Source organism: Mustela putorius, unplaced genomic scaffold, assembly GCF_011764305.1.
Source record: "Mustela putorius furo isolate JIRA1106 unplaced genomic scaffold, ASM1176430v1.1 tig00003867_pilon_pilon_pilon, whole genome shotgun sequence".
Lineage (NCBI taxonomy): Eukaryota > Metazoa > Chordata > Mammalia > Carnivora > Mustelidae > Mustela > Mustela putorius.
In genome coordinates this window covers 12,174,301-12,194,625 of record NW_025422019.1, presented here as the reverse complement: position 1 = coordinate 12,194,625, position 20,325 = coordinate 12,174,301, and the positions used below count along the sequence as shown (strand labels likewise).

Sequence of the window (20,325 nt, the reverse complement as noted above, 5' to 3'; positions counted from 1 at the left end):
AGCAACTTATTAATTCTAGACTTTACATACACTTTCTGATTTCCATTTCACAGATCCATTTTTAAAGTGTCAAAACTGCCAAGGCATATTCTCAGTAGAAATTCATCATGTTTGAAGAAGTGTCACCACTGATTCCTACCCAGTAGCCTAGACTTTCCTCTGAAAGTAAAAATGCATGTTTAAAACACCCTAAACTCCCTTTAATTCACCACATACACTTACTTATGCATAAATTGCTTTCATCTGAAACAAACATCTCATTTTTTATCACCTCTCCCAGTATGTAATTTCTGTGTTCATTTTTTGGGTGTATTTTGTTTGTTTTTTCTCTTAGAGTCCAGAACCCATATTCTCAGACTATGAGAAAAGGAAAAAAAGCTTTTTATTTAAAGAGACTAATTCTAGTTTCGGTTTAGAGTTTTTGATTAAAGTACTGATTACTTTTTTTTTTTTTTTTTCTTTTTGGTGACCTGAAGCCTGTCTTGAAACATATACTCTGGTTGGTACTGGTAGACCTGAGCCATTTTTTTAAGGTCCTGAAACCACTTCATCAAAGTTTTATTTCTCTTATATTATGAAACTTAAAAGAAAAGTGACAGAAGCTTAGACTTGGCCATTTTCAACCAATGGAACTATCTCAATCTCCCTTCCCTTTATTAGCCCAAAATGTGATCTGAATTAAAATGACTTCTTAGATTTCTGTGCTTGTCTTTACTTTCTAGTGACTGAGGCAGAATAGTCAGCCTAGCTATGAACTGTACTAGTGGAGTAGGCTGTTAGAAAGAAAATGTAGTACCAATAAATTTCCCCTTAAATAGCTCAGCAAATGCCAGTTGGCTTGACTGTTAGATAATGTTAATGTTTAACCCAGAAAACTCAATCATTGTCTTGTCCAGGTCATAAAAATAATGACTGGTTGACTAAATTTATGGGATGAGATCCTTTCTGCAGAATCACAACTGCAGCCAAAGACAGTTTAGAATTTTGTCCCAAAATGGGCATTTATTTCAGTAATTTCATAATCTAATGAGAAACGACCAACAAATCTCTGGGGAGCTTGAATCTGAAAAATTATATGAAGGTATGTAAGTAGCTAGGGACAACTGGCATGCATTCTTATCCTCTCTGTGGAGATGGTTACAAAACACTGAATAGAATTAATGATATTGACCTATATACTTAAAAATGATTAAAATGACAAATGCTATGGTGTGTGTGTGTGTGTGAGGGTATATACACACACATAGCAATTTTAAAGAGAAAATAATCAGGTATGACTACCTTGTAAATTATCATAAAGGTGAAACTGGTTAATGTGTTTAATTGCCTTGACCAATGAAGGAAGATTTGGGGTTATAATGAGCTCAGAATGTTTCAAATGTGAAATTTTGAGTTTATGAACTATACTTCACATTGATCCTCAATTGCTTCTTATGCTTCTGTTGCCTGTGTCAATACACCTGTTCCCAGCCCCATGTATGCAGCTTACTGCACATCAAAATGACTAAGGTTCATTTACAAATATATAGCCAAAATCCTATTTCATTTCCAAATGAAATTGAGAATATTTTGTCTTAAGCTTAAGAAACAGCTTAAAACACAGCTTCACCAGTATTTTCATCTGTTGGCATAATTTACAGTTCATCTTTATTTATAAAATAAATGATTCTATATAGGAAATTTAACCCTAAGTAAATATCTCAAACACTCTAATCTTAAGAATCTATGTAAAATAAATGATTGCTTTTCTCTTTAACTACTTCCCTGAGGTCTCAAAATATGTATATCATTAATACTATATTATCATACAAAAATTACTTTCCTTTACCAAAAATTTCAGTGCAAGTATTTAAGGCAAGTGTTTTCAGTGCATCTGTTTAGTGGGAAAAATTTGACACGGATACCTAATTCTACTGTGAGGTTGATTCTTTGCATAGCTTGTGAAAACATGTATTGGCTCTTTCAACTAATATTTACTGATGGTGAGTTTATGCTAGTTTCTGTGGGCAATTCCTTTTACAAGTTTTTAAAGGAATATCTGTAGAGAAAAGGCAGGTAAGAATAAATTACATTGAGTCCTGTGGAAATCAGTTTATTTATAGACATGCATACATACATACACCTTATAAATATCTAGGCATACATGATTTTATTATAGAGAAGAAAAATGTGTATGTCTTAACATTAGTAATGGAAATGGACTTTGCATTTATACAGTAAGTCATCATTTACAGGGAACTGCAATGTAAGTAATGCTGGAGCTCCACAGTTTATGTTAATCCTTAAATATTGATGCCACACATTCAAGTACCTGGAATAGTACCGTTTCTAATTTTCTTTTTCTTTCCCCAGTGCATCTACTGAAGGACTGTTGAATCGTCAATGCATTTCATGTAATTTTATGAAAGAACAATGTACATATTTTGATGCCAGTTTCAGTCCTATGAATCAACATTTCTTACTGCTCTGTAAAGGTAACACATGATTTCTGATGAAATTTATTTGATCAGTATCTATTACTATCATGAGTAACTTTTCTCTAGCTATATGATTTGATATTCTAAATTTATGTATTCACTAAATTATAAATTATGAATTTACAAGCTATGCATTGTATCTTCATTTAGAAAATAAAATTGGGAGTCAACATTTATTCCTGATCAAGAAAGGCTGTTTGAGAGCAAATGTTTTAAAAAAGTGAATAAACATATTTACATTAGCAAAGTCCTGCTAAACTAATTTATCTAGTCTTTAGAAAAAATTTTTGAAAATAATGGCTTGGTTGTTAAGAGATTTAGGATCTATAGAAATTTAATTGCCCAGTTATCTGGTTTCTGTTTCATTGTTTTAACTATGAAATGCTTCAATTTGGAAAAAAAATAATTCTTTCATGTAGCCTTTCCAATAATGATTACTTAGATGTATTTAAAATATTTATACATATTTTTTTATACATGTTTTTAAAATCCAGGCCCAGGTGTCCCAGTGGTCAGTCTACACAGCATGGAAAACCCAGCAAGTAAGTACACAAACATGAAAATGTGGGATAGTCATGGGGGTCATTGGTCTTAGGTATTACTTATTCTCAATGTCATATTCTTACAAAACCTTTTTCAAAGGAGTTTCCACCATGGAGCAGGATGTGTAGATACCATCAGTTTGACTGTTTGAGCAAGTGATTTGAGCCGTGTTAACAGCCACAATTGGATCACACATGCCTGGAACAGGGTGTCTACTGTTACCTAATCTGAAGGAGGACTGGTTGATGAGGCTCATTTAGGTACACTTCAGCCTACGGGCCTCTTACTGTTCTGGCTCATTTTTTTCCTTGGCCTCATGTAGATTATTCCTCCAATGCTTTTTGTGTACTTTTGGGAAAAATATGAAAAGTATGTTATGTGTTCTCTATCCTATTTGTTCCAGATATCCAGGGCTTCCTAGTTTTATGTACTCATTTATTCTTTTATGTATTTAACTATTCATCATCTATGAAGTTTGGGTGGACACTGCTAGTAAAATATGGTCAGTGTGTTTATGAAATTATAGTAGAGTACGTAAGTAAATACAGGGTTGAGGTAATCATAAAAATGAATAGCCAGATTGCTTCTTGCCTTCTTTTCTTCCTATGTTTCTTTGGCTTTTTTCAATTTTATTCAATCAGTACTCTTATGTTCTAATGATTTACATTAGGCTACCATGATCTAATAAATTAGGCTTGTATTTATGAACTCAGAACACCACCGACATAGTTAATTTTATTATCCTCTTTTAAAGAAGAGGAAACTGAGTCACAGGGAAGTTAAATAACTTGCTTAATTAATACTAATAGGTAGCAGAGCCAGGAATCATGAGAAGTAGTCTGACTCCAAAATAGGATTTGTAATTGATGAAGGTAGGTTGGAGGAGGGGTTCCTGCAGGATCAGCCAAGAGGGTCCTTGGCTTCACAAAGGATAGAAATCAAATGTGAGTTGGAGAAAGTGAAAACAGAGTTTAAGAATAGCAGACAGAGTGTCTAGGAGACTTAGAAAGGAGAATGAGTCTCATCAGTGCTTGGGATCAGAGATTTATTTTAGAAAAGAATCTAGGTGTGTGTTCCTTTAGGAATCCAGGGTAGGCCCAATTAAAGTTGGTAACAGGTGAGTAACAGATGTTATTTCATGAATCATCGAAGGTAGAAGGTATTGATGCCAGTGTCAGCAGAAGTTTGTTGGAAGCAAATTTCCTGGAACACGTTTTAGATCCAGCTCTTCTTAGAGATCATTACATGCTTGAGGCCTAGAACAAAACTCAGAGAATGATTCACTTTCCTGCTTTCCTCTTGAAGTGAGAACATAATTTCTTTGTCTTGTTCAAAGGCAAAATATAGAAATGGGGCCTAGCAGAAAAACAGAGACCTAGCCTTTCTAAAATGGATTCCCTCCAGCTTCCTTCCCTCATTATAGGGCATCTTATTCTATTGTTTTTTGTCTTTCACATCCTGTATTTAAGTAGTTTTACTTAGATGTATAAACTTAACTAAGATGCAGGCATAAGACTGTAATGTTGAAGGACAATGTTATTTTTAGACAACAGAGTAAAACCATTGATACTCTTCAAATACCAATATATGGAGACTTCCTCCTGTTCTAGAAAAAAAAAAGTACTAAATTTGTAATGGGGTTTTGTGTGGTTGGAAATAGGTGAGTACATTGTTTAGTTTCTACTTAACAGTATAAAACTTAAAAGAGGTTGTGGTGAGCAAATTAAATGTATTTAGTATTAAAAGCAATAGTAACAATAAAACAGTATATTGGATAAAACTGAAGGTTGGATTTTATAGATTAAAAGATCAGTATATTAAAAAATAGTATACAAAATGAGTTCATTATAAACCTTTTGTGAGATGTGAAACAAGTTAATATCTCATAGGATCAATTTCCTTGTAGGCAAATTAGCAAATGAATTTTTAATGAAGATGAGATTTATTTGCAACATAGGATGCACTAAATAAATGGGAACTATTTGTGTTATATTGCATATTATGCCAAAATAATTTTTAAAAAAATTCCAATCTGATTTTAATTAACTTTTTTCTACTGTTGTTTCCTAGTAATTTCTGCTGCAAATAATGAAATATTTTCTAATTTTCCCACTTATAAGCATCATCTCAGCATCCAGAAAAACAGAAGTGAGCAGTGGTCAGGTGCTTAATTTTCTTTTTTGAAAGACATTCAGGTTCAAGTAAATCTTCTGGTTAATGAATTATGGATTAATCTTTGTTAATGAATTAATTGGAACACATTTGGGGGCCACATGAAGTAGAATAGGATATACAAAAGAAATTTAAAAAAGAAAAATGAAAATATTTAATCTGGACAACTTTAAACCCAATAGTTATTGAAGAAATGCAGAGTAAAACTTTGGAATTTGAGAAACAAGGCAGAGGATCACAGGGGATGAGAGGAAAAAAATGAAACAAGATGAAACCAAAGAGGGAGACAAACCATAAGAGACTCTTAATTTCAGGAAACAAACTGAGTCTTGCTAGAGTGGAGGGGAGTGGGGGGTTGGGGTGGCTGGGTGATGGACATTTGGGAGCGTGTGTGCTAGGGTGAGTGCTGTGAATTGTGTAAGACTGATGAATCACAGACCTGTACCCCTAAAACAAATAATACATTGTATGTTAATAACAAGTAAGTAGAATCTAAAAAAAAAGTTTAAGCTATAGTTACAAGTGATTAAGGAGTCCAAATGTTTATGCCACTCCAACAAAACTGAAAATGCATCTAAAACTTTCAAAAAGTAATACAGATGTTAAAATTCTTGCATTTGGCTAGCAGCCCTCCAGGTGATTTTTGTTCTTCTTGAGTATTTGCCTTATGTTCTACAATGAACAAGTATTACTTTTTTTCCATATATTACTTTTTTAATGAAAAAGAAACCCTTCATTAAAATGCTCAGTGAGTTGAGACAAGGTATAAATATGAAAAATTTTACTTTTAATATTTCAAAGGCCATTTGTCGCATATCACTACCATTTGCTTTCTCCTTAATTTTGCATATATGCTTTGTTTCCTTTTTCTCCATCCTATCCTTGTTCTCACTCCCCTTTACTTCTTTTCTCTCTTCTAGTTTCTTTCCTCTTTATTTCTTCTCAGTTTTGTTTTCATTTTCTTCTCTTTTCTGTTCCATGTTTAAAACTGTGCTTTAACATTTCTTCCTCTTCACACTGTTTCACCAAAAAAAAAAAAAAAAGTGTATTACATGTTTTGCAAGTTTATCATGGGAAAAAAACCTCTCTGCTCTTAATATTTTTCAAAATGGCTTTACTATATTTCCTTTGCTTAAAAAGAACTTACTTCCCTGTGACCATGGATTGCTTTTTTTCCCCAGGAATAAATGAGTAGCCTTTGATTTAGAAGTAAAAATTCTCAGCTGCCCCTCTATTCATGTCATTAGTTTACATGTAATTAGGTTTATTTTTTGCCACTGACATTTGATAATTAAGAGAAACCATGAGAAATTATTAGTATATTATACTCAGATTGGTGCCTCTGGCTGTATCCATTTGTTCAACTGTCAGTTAGTCAAATTATTCATTTATTCAAAAAAAAAAAAAAAGCCAGCCAACAAGATGATCTGTAATTAAAGGTATAAAGGTAAAAATTTACTAAGATTTATTCTTCAAAAAACTGTGTTCATTGTAGTTAGCAAATATCAGGTGACAGTGGCTTCCTGCATTTTTATGATAGTTCTTAGGTTATAAATGCTGAGTCTTTAATGAAAGTATACAGAGTTTAGGTATTCACATTCTAAATTTTATAACTAAATGTTTAGGATCAGTTCCTTGAAAATACAGGATTTGGATAATCTGAAACTTCTTACTAGGGATAGAATAAACCTCTGACAACATCTAATTTCCCAAATTTGTATTGTAGAGGATGACACTTATTTACAAAAAATGTGGTTTGGTATGCCTGAAATCACATATAGAATTTAGAGTACATGGCAGGAGAATATTATATGGTTCTAATAGAATATGGTAATTTCTCTAACAGAAGTGGACATAATTGCAAGAAAGCAAGTTAGTAGAAAGGCAAAAGAATGTGAATGTACTAAAAAGAAGACATGAAATATTTAAACTTGCAAGATAAAGGTTGTCCCATGTGGCTGGAACAAAACATTTAAGAAAAAAAAAAAAAAAGGAAAGGATATAGGTGATAGGGGCAAGCTAAGGAGTTTGGATTTAACAGTGGATTGTCGGTGATAAGCCGACAATAATTAAAAAAATAAATTTGTGATCTGGCCATGTTTCTACTGAAAGTAGAAACAGCCTGATGCCAGAAAGTGAGGGGGAGAAAACTGGATAAAATATATTAAAAAAAAACCAATTTTCAAGCATTGTGACAGTAGTCAAAATGGGACTCTCATTCCTGGAAGAAGGGAGACAACTGAGATTAATGTTTTAATTGCTCTGGCTTTCTGGCTAGAATCATTTTAGGAATTTCAGTGCAATGAGGAACAGTCCAAGAAGAGTGTAATGGTATCTCAGAGTCAGAGTCTCAGAGTCAAATTGAGAATGGCCATTGGAGTTCAGAAAGTTTGAAGCTTTTGGAATGTTGAAAACATGGACAAATACACTGGAGAGGAGGAGAAATCTTAATAGGGATTCAGGGAATCACCCTGAGTCTACTGCAAAAAACCCCTAGCTAAGCATGTAAATGACAAAGGACAGAGCTTAAAGAGCGCTGGCATGTGCTGAAAGTTCCAACCAGGCAGAATACTGGAATGTGTAGGAGATAGCCCACCAGAGTCATGCCTTTGTAATAGAGCTACACTAGCCACACAGCAGAAATCACCCAAACCTACACAAAATAAGATATTTTTAAGTCTTAAAATGATTTAGCTGACCTGTAGATAGCCTATACCTTATTGGAACAAAATCCAACAATTTCCAAAATAACAGAACAAAATCCACAAAATACTCTAAGTCACAATGGGTCAAAATCCAGTAAAACATTACTGGGTGTGTGAGGAAGCGAGGAAGTGAGGAAGGAAGGGAGGAAGAAAATGTGATTCATAACTGGGAAAAAAGCTGCTGTGAATAAAGAGAGACTCAGAAAAGAGAGAGATGGAACCTTCTACAAATACAATAAACCAGCTATTATAAATATGATTTTGAAATGAATGAATATGGTGTGACTATAAATGGAATATTTTTAAAAGGAACTTGAACTTTAGTATTGGAAATAAAAATTCCACTGGAAAAGACCAAAGTAAATTAGACACTATAGAAAAAGATCAGTGAACTTGAAACTTTATCAATAGAAACTTTCAGAAATAGAAAAGGAATAAAAGAAATGAACAGAGCCTAAGTTAATGCAAGTCTATATATATGTGTGTGTATACACATAGACACACACATACAATGTTTTTACTTAGAGTCAGAAGGGGAGGCACATAAGAAATATTTGATGAAATCCAATATTTGGTCAAATACAAGTAAGATGAAACATATAAAATTGCTCAAAAACCTCAAGTGAAATGTATCCCAATAGAAAAGGTAATTTAAAAACAAAGCAAATTAAACCATAAGTCACCAAAAATAAAAGGACCTCTATATATCCAAACATTATATAAATGGTAGTCAAGAATTACTGCAAAGGTCTTATCAGAAAATAAATAAATAAATAGGAAAGAAACGGAAAGACAAACAGAGCAAAATCTTTAAAATGATGATGGAAGAATTCCAGAGAAGATGGCAGAATAAGACAACCCTAAGCACAGTGCATCTCAGGGGTACAGCTAGGTAACATTCACATCAGTGTAAATAACCCAGAAAATGACAGGAAAACCAGGAGAACAAACTGCACAACTAAAGGGATCCATGGGACTGTCTGTGGGGAGGAAGGAGGGATGCTGCTGGAATGGAGAGGGGAGAAAAACATTCTCATCCATGGGAATTTGTCTTCCCTGTGTGGACTCTCCAAACATTTGGCTTTGAAAGCCAGAGGGGCTGAATTTCCACTACAACCAATGGGATGAAAAACCTTAAACTATAAAAATCAGTGGGCTCAGCTCTGGGAGGGCTGAGGGCAAGAGGAAACTGAGTCTCCACCCTTAATGAGACAGCACAATAAACAGCCTGCAGAGATACAGCACAGAAGCAGCAGTTTGAAAAATGTTTGGGGCATCAGTGTGACTCATCTCATGAGTGTGACTGAAGGGCAGGGATCTTGAGACTTCTTCAGAAACAAAGGAGCTGGTAGGCACCATTACCTACTCCCACCTCCCAGCACAAACACAGGGACATCTACAGGAATCAGAGAAGCTCAGCACTTGCTCCTTGCTAACAGTGCATGTTCTGCACCTCCCTCACCCCTGCACTTCAGATCTGCCCTCTCCAGCAAGGCAGGCCTTAATGCTAGTAAATTTAGTCCCCGCCCCCAAGTTTGTGGACCTTGCCCTTAGCAGAGCCAACCCCTCCAAAATGCTTTTAGCCAGAGACCCTGCAAAGAGGTGCTGCAAGCCTAGCAATGTGTAAGCAACCCCAACAGGGGCCAGAATCACTCCTAAGTGACACAGGAATGGGAGAACATAACCACACACACCATTCCAGCTGTGGACCCAGCAGTGGGAAAGAGACAGAGAGCTGGTCCCCATGCACAAAAGCTTCTCAGGGGACAAAACAGGTAAGCATCCTGAAGTTTGGTGCTACTGTTATCTCTGGCAAATGGTTGGTCAGACACAACTCAAGCCCAAGGCAGCTGGAGAATGGCCCAATAACAGAAAAGAGCCCCAACACGGCCCTCAACAGGCAAAGAGAGCCATTGCAGATGACTAGACTTAAGGAAAAAGCTACTCACCCACAACAGCCGGGCATGCACAACACACACAGGAATCACCCCTCAAGTGTCAGGGGAAGTGGGGACACTGCAGTGTAGGACCTCCTTCATAAGGCAGGAGACACAGCTGACTTTCCTAGCATACAGAAACATACACAAAGATTTTGACAAAATGAGAAATTAGAAAAGGAAGTAGGTCTTTGAAAAGAACAAAATCACAACAAATGACCTAACTGAAATAGACACAAGTAATACACGCAATAGAGAATTTAAAGTAATAACCTTAAAGATATTTACTGGACCTGAGAAAGAGTAGAAGACATCATTAAGAAACTTAAAGAGAAAACAAAGGAAAAAAAAATATAATCAGATAGGAACTCAATAAATGGAATTAAAAATACACTAGTTGGAATAAACAGTAAACTATAGAAAGAAGAATGGATCACTGACCCAGAGGACAGAGAAATTGAAAGCAATCAAATTAAGCAGGTGAGGAAAAAAAGTTACACCAAACAAGAACAAACCTAATATCAAATGTAATAGCATTCACATTATAAGTATCCCAGGAATAGAGAGAAAGTAAATGGTACAGAAAATTTATCTGAAGGAACAGATGAAAATTTCCCAAATCTAGGGAAGGAAACAGACATCCAGAATCAAGAGGCACAGACAGCCCCCTTTGAACTAAATCCAAGAAGGTCTACAACAAGACACAAACTAACTGAAATGGCAAAAAGTAGCAATAAAGAGAATATTAAAAGCAACAAGAGAAAAGAAAACAGTTCTATACAAGAGAAACCCCATAAGGTTATCACCTAATTTTTCAGCAAGAAGCTTTGCAGGTCAGAGGGGAGTGACATAATGCATTCAAATGTTGAAAGGAAAAAAAAAATTGCAGAAAAAATGCTCTATCCAGGGAGGCTAGCATTAAGATTAAAAGGTGATATAAAGAGTTTCCCAGGAGCTAGTTCTTTGAAAAGACTGATAAAATTGATAAAGCTGTAGTAGTACTCATCAAAATCAATAAATCAATAAACAAATAAATACACTGAGGACTTAAAATCAGAAATGAAAGAGAAATAAATGATAACCATAAATATAAAAAGGATTATGAGAGAATATTAAAGATTACATGCCACCAAATAGGACAACCTAGAGGAAATACATGAATTCCTAGAAATATATAATCTCCCATAACTGCATCAGGAAGAAATTGAAAATTTGAACATACCAAAAACCATCAATGAAACTGAATCACTAATCAAAAAACTCCAAACAAAAGTCCAGAACCAGACAGCTTTACAGGTGAATTGTACCGAACGCTTAAAGAAATTTCTCTCAAACTATTCTAAAACCAAAACAAACAAAAACAAAACAAACAAACAAAAACAAACCGAAAAAAACAAAAAAACAAAAAACACACACACAGAGGAGGAAGGATATCTGCCTAGCTTCATTCCATAAGGTGAGCATTTCATGAGGCTAGCATTATCCTGACACCAAAACTAGGTAGACAGTACAAAAAAAAAAAAAAAAAAGAATTACGGGCCAACATCGCTAATGACCATAGATGCAGAACTCCTCAACAAAATACTAGCTAATCAAATCCAACAATATATTAAAAAAATGATCAAGTGGGTTTTACTACCAGGATGCGTGGGTAATTCAACAATCACAAAGTTATCAATGTTAAACATCACAAAGATACAGGATAAAAACCATATCATTTCAATAGATGCAGAAAAAGCATTTGACGAAGTACAATGTGATAGAAACCCTCAACAAAGTAGGTTTAAAGGGAACCTGAACATAATAAAGGCATTATTTGAAAACCTCACATCATATATGAAAAACTAGCCTTATCTGAAAAACTAACATTATCCTCAATGATGAAAAACTGAGAGCAGTTTCCCTAAGATCAGAAACAAGACAGGGAGGTCCATTCCTACCACTTTTATTCAATATAATACTGGAAATCCTAGCTACAGCAATCAGACAAAAAGATGAAAAACATCCACATTGGTAAGGAAGAAGTAAAATGTTCACTATTTGCAGATGACATGATACTACATACAGAAAACCCAACACCCCACCAAAAACTACTAGAACTGTTAAATGAATTTAAGGTTGCAGACAGAAAATTCAATATACAGAAATCTGTTCCATTTCTATTCACTACAATAAAGCAGCAAAGAGAAATTAAATAAGCAATCCCACTTAAAAATGCACCCCAAATAATAAAAGTCATAGAATAAAATGAACCAAGAATGTGAAACACCTGTACTCTGAAAACCATAAAACGCTGATGAAAAAAACTGAAGAAGACACAAAGAAATGGAAAGATATTCCATGCTCATGGATTGGAAGAACAAATATTGTTAAAATGTCCATACTACCCAAAGCAGTCTTCAGATTTAATGAAACTCCAGAGCTATGGGAAATGTAGCACATAGAATTCACAGCCTTTTCCCCATGATTCTTCAGTGTTTCACAGTTAAATTTTTTAAGTTTTGTTTTTAAAATTTTTGTTTTTTTTTTAAATTTTCCTCTTTCCTATTTTAACCTTTTTAAACTTTTATCAATACCTTTTTACAAATCTTTTAAAATTTTCATTGTTATAGTCATATTCTATCCCTTCATTGAATTTAACCTTACTTTTTATATACATGTAAGTTTTTCTTTAAAATTTGGGGATACAGTTTCTTAAAACAGATCAAAATATACCCTAAAACAAAGCCATATGCTTTGTTCTCGTCTCCACCATGATCACATGTTTTTCTTTCTTTTTTCAAACAACTTATCTTACTGATTTCTTTTTTAGAATCTTTTTTCAATTTTCATCTTTATAATCATATTCCATCCCTTCATTGTGTTTACCCTTATTTTGGGGTGTGTGTTTATTTTTTCTTTCTTAAAAATCTGGGGAGGCAGGGGCACCTGGGTGGCTCAGTGGGTTAAGCCTCTGCCTTCGGCTCAGGTCATTATCTCAGGATCCTGGGATCGAGTCCCGCTGCTTCCCCCTCTCCCTCTGCTGCTCCTCCCATTTGTGCTCTCTCTCCTCCTCTCACTGTCAAATAAATAAATTCTTAAAAGAAAAAAATGGGGGGAGGCAGTTTCTTATAACAGACCAAAACACACCCAAAATTAAGTGAGTGTGTGTGTGTGTGTGTGTGTGTATGTGTGTGTGCGTTTCCTTTCTACTTTCTCCTCTGCTCAGTTTCAGCTCTCTTCTGATTTGGTTAGTGTACATTTTTCTATGGTCGTTGCTACACTTTTAGTATTTTGTTATCTCATTCATCTATTCTTATCTAGATAAAATGACAAGGTGGAAAAACTCACCTCAAAAAAAAAAAAAAAAGAAAAAGAAAAGAAAAAGAGGCAGTACTGATGGCTAAGTAGCTAATCATTATAGAGATTAGTAAGATGTCAGAACCAGAGTTCAGAATGACGATTATCAAGATGCTAGGTGGGCTTGAAAAAAAGCATAGAGGATACTAGAGAATCCTTTTCTGGAGAAATAAAATCCCTTTCTGGAGAAATAAAAGGACTAAACTCTAACCATGTTGAAATTTAAAAAGCTATTAATGAGGTGTAATAAAAAATGGAGGCTCTTACTGCTAGGATAAATGAGGCAGAAGGGAGAATTAGTGATATAGAAGATCAAATGGTGGAAAATAAAAAAGCAGAAAAAAAAAAAAAAACTACTGGACCACGAGGAGAGAATTCAAGAAATAAGTGATACCATAAGATGAGAAAATATTAGAATAATTGGGATCCAGAAGAAGAAGAAAGCGGGGGGGGGGGGGCAGAAGGTATACTGGAATAAATTATAGCAGAGAATTTCCTTAATTTGGGAAGGGAACAAGAATCAAAATCCAGGAGGCACAGAGAACCCCCCTCAAAATAAAAATCAATAAAAATAGGTCAACACCCCATCCTCTATTAAAACTTACAAGTCTCAGTGACAAAGAAAAATTCCCGAAAGCAGGTTAGAGACAAGAGATACATAACATACAATGGCAGAAATAATAGACTGGCAGAAGAACCTATCCACAGAGACCTGGAAGGCCAAAAATGGATGGCATGATATATTCAGAGCACTAAAAGAGAAACATATGCAGCCAACAATACTATATCTACCTAGGCTGTCAATGAATATAGAAGGAGAGATAATTAAAAAAAAAAAAAAAACAAAAAAAAAAACCACTTCCAGGACAAACAACAACTAAAAGAATTTGCAAATACCGAACCAGCCCTGCAGGAAATATTGAAAGGGATCCTCTAAACAAATAGAGAACCTAAAAGTAATAGACCAGAAAGGAACGAAGACAATATACAGTAACAGTCATGTTATAGGCAATACAATGGAACTAAATCCATACCTTTCAATTGTTAACCTGAATGTAAATAGGATAAATGCCCCAATCAAAAGACACAGAATATCAGAATGGAATAAAAAATAAGACCCATCAATATGTTGTCTGCAAGAAACTAATTTTAGACCCAAAGACACCTCCAGATTTAAAGTGAGGAGGTGGAAAACAATTTATTATGCTAATGGACATCAAAAGAAAGCTGGGGTGGCAATCCTTATACCAGATAAATTAGATTTTAAGTCAAAGACTATAATATGAGAGGAAGAAGAACATTATACCATACTTAAAGGGTCTATACAACAAGAAAATCTAGCACTTTTAAATATTTATGCCCCTAACATGGGGTCAGCCAATTATATAAACCAATTAATAACAAAATAAAAGAAATACATTAATAATAATGCAATAATAGTAGGCGGCTTTAACACCCCCCTCACTGAAATGGACAGATCTTCTAAGCAAAAGATCAACAAGGAAATAAAGGCCTTGAATGACACACTGGACCAGAGGGACATGACAGATATATTCAGAACATTCCATCCCAAACCAACAGAATACATATTCTTCCCTAGTACACATACAACATTCTCCAGAATAGATCACATTCTGGGTCACAAATCAGGTCTCAACTGGTACCAAAAGACTGAGATAATTCCCTGCATATCTTCAGACCACAATGCTTTGAAAGTAGAACTCAACAAGAGGAAAGTTGGAAAGAACTCAAATGTATACAGGCTAAAGAGCATCCTACTGAAGAATGAATGCGTCAACCAGGAAATTAAAGAAGAATTTTAAAAATTCATGGAAAAAACAAAAACAAAAACATGACTCTTCAGAATCTTTGGGATACAGTAAAGGTGGTCTGAGAGGAAAGTATATAGCAATATAAGCCTTTCTCAAGAAACAAGAAAGGTCTCAAATACACAACCTAACCCTATACCTAAATGAGCTAGAGAAAGAACAGCAAATAAAGTCTAAATCCAGCCAGAAAAGAGAAATAATAAAGATCAGAGCAGAAATCAATGAAATAGAAGCCAAAAGAACAGTAGAACAGATCAACAAAACTAGGAGCTGGTTCTTTGAAAGAATTAAGAAGATTGATAAACCCCTGGCCAGACTCATCAAAAAGAAAAGAGAAAGGACCCAAATTAATAAAATCATGAATGGAAGAGGAGAGAACACAGCCAACACCAAAGAAATACAAATTATAAGAACATATTATGAGTAACTATATACCAGCAAATTTGAGAATACAGAAGAAATGGATGCATTCCTAGAGACTATTAACTACTAAAACGGAAACAGAAACAGAAAACCTGAACAGACCCATAACCAGTAAGGAGATTGAAGCAGTCATCAAAAATCTCCCAACAGAGGTGCCTGGGTGGCTCATTGGGTTAAGCCTCTGCCTTCGGCTCAGGTCATGATCTCAGGGTCCTGGGATCGAGCCCCGCATTGGGCTCTCTGTTCAGCAGTGAGCCTGCTTCCCCCTCTCTCTTCCTGCCTCTCTGCCTACTTGTGATCTCTCTCTCTCTCTGTGTCAAATAAATAAATAAAATCTTAAAAAAAAAAAATCTCCCAACAAACAAGAGCCAAGGGCCAGATGGCTTCCCAGGGGAAATCTACCAAACATTTAAATAGGAATTAATACCTATTCTCCTAAAACTGTTCCAAAAAATAGAAAGGGAAGGAAAACTTCCAAACTCATTTTATGAGGCCAGCATTACTTTGATCCCAAAACCAGACAAAGACCCCATCAAAAAAGAAAATTACAGACCAATGTTTCTGGTGAACACAGATGCAAAAATTCTCACCAAAATACTAGCTGGAAATATCTAATAGTACATTAAAAGGACCATGACCAAGTGGGATTTATTCCTGTTTTGCAAGGTTGGTTCAACATCTGCAAATCAATCAATGTGATATATTAATAAAAGAAAGAACAAGATATTAATAGATGCTGAAAAAGCATTTGGCAATGTACAGCATCCTTTCTTGATCAAAACTCTTCACAGTGTAGGGATAGAGGGTACATGTCTCAATATCATAAGAACTATCTATGAAAAACCAACAGCAAATATCATTCTCAATGGGGAACAACTGAGAGCATTTCCTTTAAGGTCTGGAATATGGCAGGGGTGTCCATTATCACCTCTGCTATTCATCATAATACTAGAAGTCTTAGCCTCAGCAACTAGACAACAAAAAGAAATTAAAGGCATCTGAATCAGCAAAGAAGTCAAACTATCATTCTTTGCAGATGATATGATACTTTATGTGGAAAATCCGAGACTCCACCCCAAAACTGTTAGAACTCACATAGGAATTCAGTAAAGTGTCAGGATATAAAATCAATGCACAAAAATCAGTTGCATTTCTATGCACCAAGACAGAAGAAAGAGAAATTACGGAGTCAATCCCATTTACAAATGCGCCCCAAACCACAAGATACCTAGGAATAAACCTCACCAAAGCGACAAAAAATCTGTACTCAGAGTACTATAAAGTACTTATGAAAGAAACTGAGGAAGACAGAAAGAAATGGAAAAACAATCCACGCTCATGGGTTGGAAGAACAAATATTGTGAAAATGTCTATGCTACCTAGAGTAATCTACATTTTTAAAAAGATTTTTTTTTTTTTTTTAGGGGCGCCTGGGTGGCTCAGTGGGTTAAAGCCTCTGCCTTCAGCTCAGGTCATGGTCCCAGGGTCCTGGGATCAAGCCCCACATCAGGCTCTCTGCTCAGCAGGGAACTTGCTTCCTCCTCTCTCTCTCTCTCTGTTTACCTGTGATCTCTATCTGTCAGACAAATAAATTAAAAAAAAAAAGATTTTTAAAAAAATTTATTTGACAGAGACACAGCGAGAGAAGAAACACAAGCAGGGGGGATGGGAGAGGGAGAAGCAGGCTTCCTGCTAAACAGAGAGCCCCATGCGGGGCTCAATCCCAGGACCCTGGTATCATGACCTGAACCAAAGGCAGATGCTTAAATATTGAGCCAGCTAGAGGCGCCCCACAGTTTACATGTTTAATGCAATCCCTATCAAAATACCATTAACTTTTTTCAAAGAAATGGAACAAATAATCCAAAAATGTATATGGAACCAGAAAAGACCCCGAATAGATATAGGAATGTTGAAAAAGAAAACGAAAGTTGGCAGCATCAGAATTCCAGACTTCAAGCTCTATTACAGAGCTGTAATCATCAAAACAGTATGGTATTGGCACAACAAAAGACAAATAGATCAGTGGAACAGTATAGAGAGTCCAGAAATGGACCCTCAACTCTATGGTCAACTAATCTTTGACAAAGTAGGAAAGAATGTCCAATGGAAAAAAGACAGTCTCTTCAACAAATGGTGTTGGAAAAATTGGACAGTCACATGCAGAAGAATGAAACTGGACCATTTCCTTATACCACATACAAAAATAGACTCAAAATGGATGAAAGATCTCAATGTGAGATGGACTCCATCAAAATCCTTGAGGAGAACACAGGTAGCAACCTCTTTAACATCCAGCCACAGAACTTCTTCCTGGAAATATCACCAAAGGCAAGGGAAGCAAGGGCAAAAATGAACTAGTGGGACTTCATCAAGATAAACAGCTTTTGCATAGCAAAGGAAACAGTTAACAAAACCAAAAGTCAACTGACAGAATGGGAAATTATACTTGCAAATGACAGATCAAATAAAGGGCTAGTATCCAAAATCTGTAAAGAATTTATCAAACTCAACACCCAAAGAACAAATAATCCAATCAAGAAATGGGCAAAAGACATGAACAGACATTTCTGCAAAGAAGACATCCAAATGGCCAAGAGACACATGAGAAAAAGCTCAACATCATGCCACTTGAAGGAAATACAAATAAAAACCACAGTTAGATACCACCTCACACCAGTCAGAATGGCTATAATTAACCAGTCAGGAAATGCCAGGTGTTGGCGAGGATGCGGAGAAAGAGGAACCCTCCTACATTGTTGGTGGGAATGCAAGCTGGTAGAGCCACTCTGGAAAACAGCATGGAGTTTCCTCAAAAAGTTGAAAATAGAGCAACCCTATGACGAAGAAATCGTCCTAGTGGCTATTTACCCTAAAGATACAAATGTAGTGATCCAAAAGGGTATGTGCACCCAAATGTTTATAGCAGCAAGGTCCACATAGCCAAACTATGGAAAGAACCTAGATGTCCATCAACAGATGAATGGATAAAGAAAAAGTGGTATATAAATACAATGGAATACTATGCAGCCATCAAAACCCCTCAAATCTTGCCATTTGCAATGACATGGATGGAACTAGAGAATATTATGCTAAGTGAAATAAGTCAATCAGAGAAAGACAATTATCATATGATCTTTCTGATATAAGGATTTTGAGAGGCAGGGTGGGGGTTCATGGGGGTAAGGGAAGGAAAAATGAAACAAGATTGAACCAGGGAGGGAGACAAATAATAAGAGACTCTTAATCTCAGGAAACAAATTGAGGGCTTCTGGGGGTGGGGGAGGGATAAGGTAGCTGGATAATGGACATTGGGGAGGGTATATGGTGAGTGCTACGGATTGTCTAAGACTGATGATTCACAGGCCTCTACCCTTAAAATAAAGAAACATTATATGTTAATAAATAATAAACAAACATTACAGGGACAAAAAGGGGGTGGTATATGCCTGTTTAGTTCATAGAGTTGGTAGAGTGTAGACTCTTGATCTTGGGGTTTTGAGTTTGAGCCCCATGTTGGGTACAATGATTACTTAAAAAAATAAAATATTTAATTTTTTCCCTAATGGATATAGATACAAAGTTCACTAACTAAATACTAGCAAGTAAAATCCACCAATTTATAAAAGAATATTATGGATACATGGGTTTACCTGAAAAATCCATAACTGTTATAACTTTCAACAATCAATCAAAGCAATCACTCTATTTTACTATTAACTCTGAGGATTTACAAGACAGTAGTTGATAAAAGTGAAAAACAGTAAAAACAACAATAAATAACAGCAAGAATAGAAAGGGAATTTCTTAGATTAACAGAATTTACAAAAATACAACAACTGATACCACACTTAATGTCTTGATGTTGAAAGACTGATTGCTTTCTTCCAAGATTGAGAGAAATTAAAGACTCAATGATATACATACATACTTATGGATTAGAGGGCTCACTATTTTTAGTATGTCAAATCTCTCCTATAAATTTACAGATTTAGTCTATCAAAATTTCAGCAAGTTACTGATGCTCTTTTCGTGTTTTGTCAACTCATTTTAATTTTAATATTGTCTATTGCCATATTCTCAAATTCATTAATAATTTCTTTTATAGTACCTAATATACTATTAATCCAATCTAGTATTTTTCATCTTAGATTGTTTTTATGAATATCAGATTTTGCAGTTTTAAATTTTTAGTATTTTAACTTTTCTTTTTTTAAAAAATCATTCATGTGTCTGCTTAATATCCTCATGCCTATTTTTTAAATATATGAGATGTAATTATAATCGACTGGCAATATCATTAAAAAAGAGAATATATTATTTGCATTATTTCTATTATTTACATTTTTATACTCATCCTGGGGGTAATATTTTCCTGATTTTTCTACATGCCTCATAATTTTGTTATTGGAATCCTACTGTGGTAATGTCATCTTACGGAGTGCTAGATAGGTTTCTATTCTTTTAAATATTCTTTTTTTCCCCTTCTTTTTTAAATTTTTTAATTTTTTATAAACATATATTTTTATCCCCAGGTTTATGAATCGCCAGGTTTACACACTTCACAGCACTCACCAAACAAAGCACATACCCTCCCCAATGTCCATAACCCACCCCCCTTCTACTAACCCCCCTCCCCCCAGCAACCCTCAGTTTGTTTTGTGAGATTTGTATTCTTTTAAATATTCTTAAGCAGAGTAGCAACTTGATCAGATTTGCATTTTGAAAATGTAAATGCTAATTCCAGGTATAGGGCAAAAGAAAACATTTCACTGGAATAAAAAGCTCAGTTAGAAAACTGTTGTTGTAATCCAGTCAGGAGAGAAATTATGAGAGTTTAATGAGTGCCTAACACAGTGCTTGCTTGCCAAATGATAATCATCAGATTATTATTTGTTGT

The 20,325-nt window shown here is 35.1% G+C and overlaps 1 protein-coding gene across 2 annotated transcripts in view; it reads left to right on the top strand.

Annotated features, from left to right (window-relative positions):
• The window catches only part of DPP10 (dipeptidyl peptidase like 10), a 1,364,876-nt gene that overhangs the window by 1,306,896 nt on the left and 37,655 nt on the right, over nucleotides 1-20,325 (top strand). For both annotated transcript variants that reach the window (XM_004773359.3, NM_001310171.1), the window contains 2 exon segments: nucleotides 2,353-2,474; nucleotides 2,972-3,019. In XM_004773359.3, coding sequence (XP_004773416.2) covers nucleotides 2,353-2,474; nucleotides 2,972-3,019 — 170 coding nt within the window.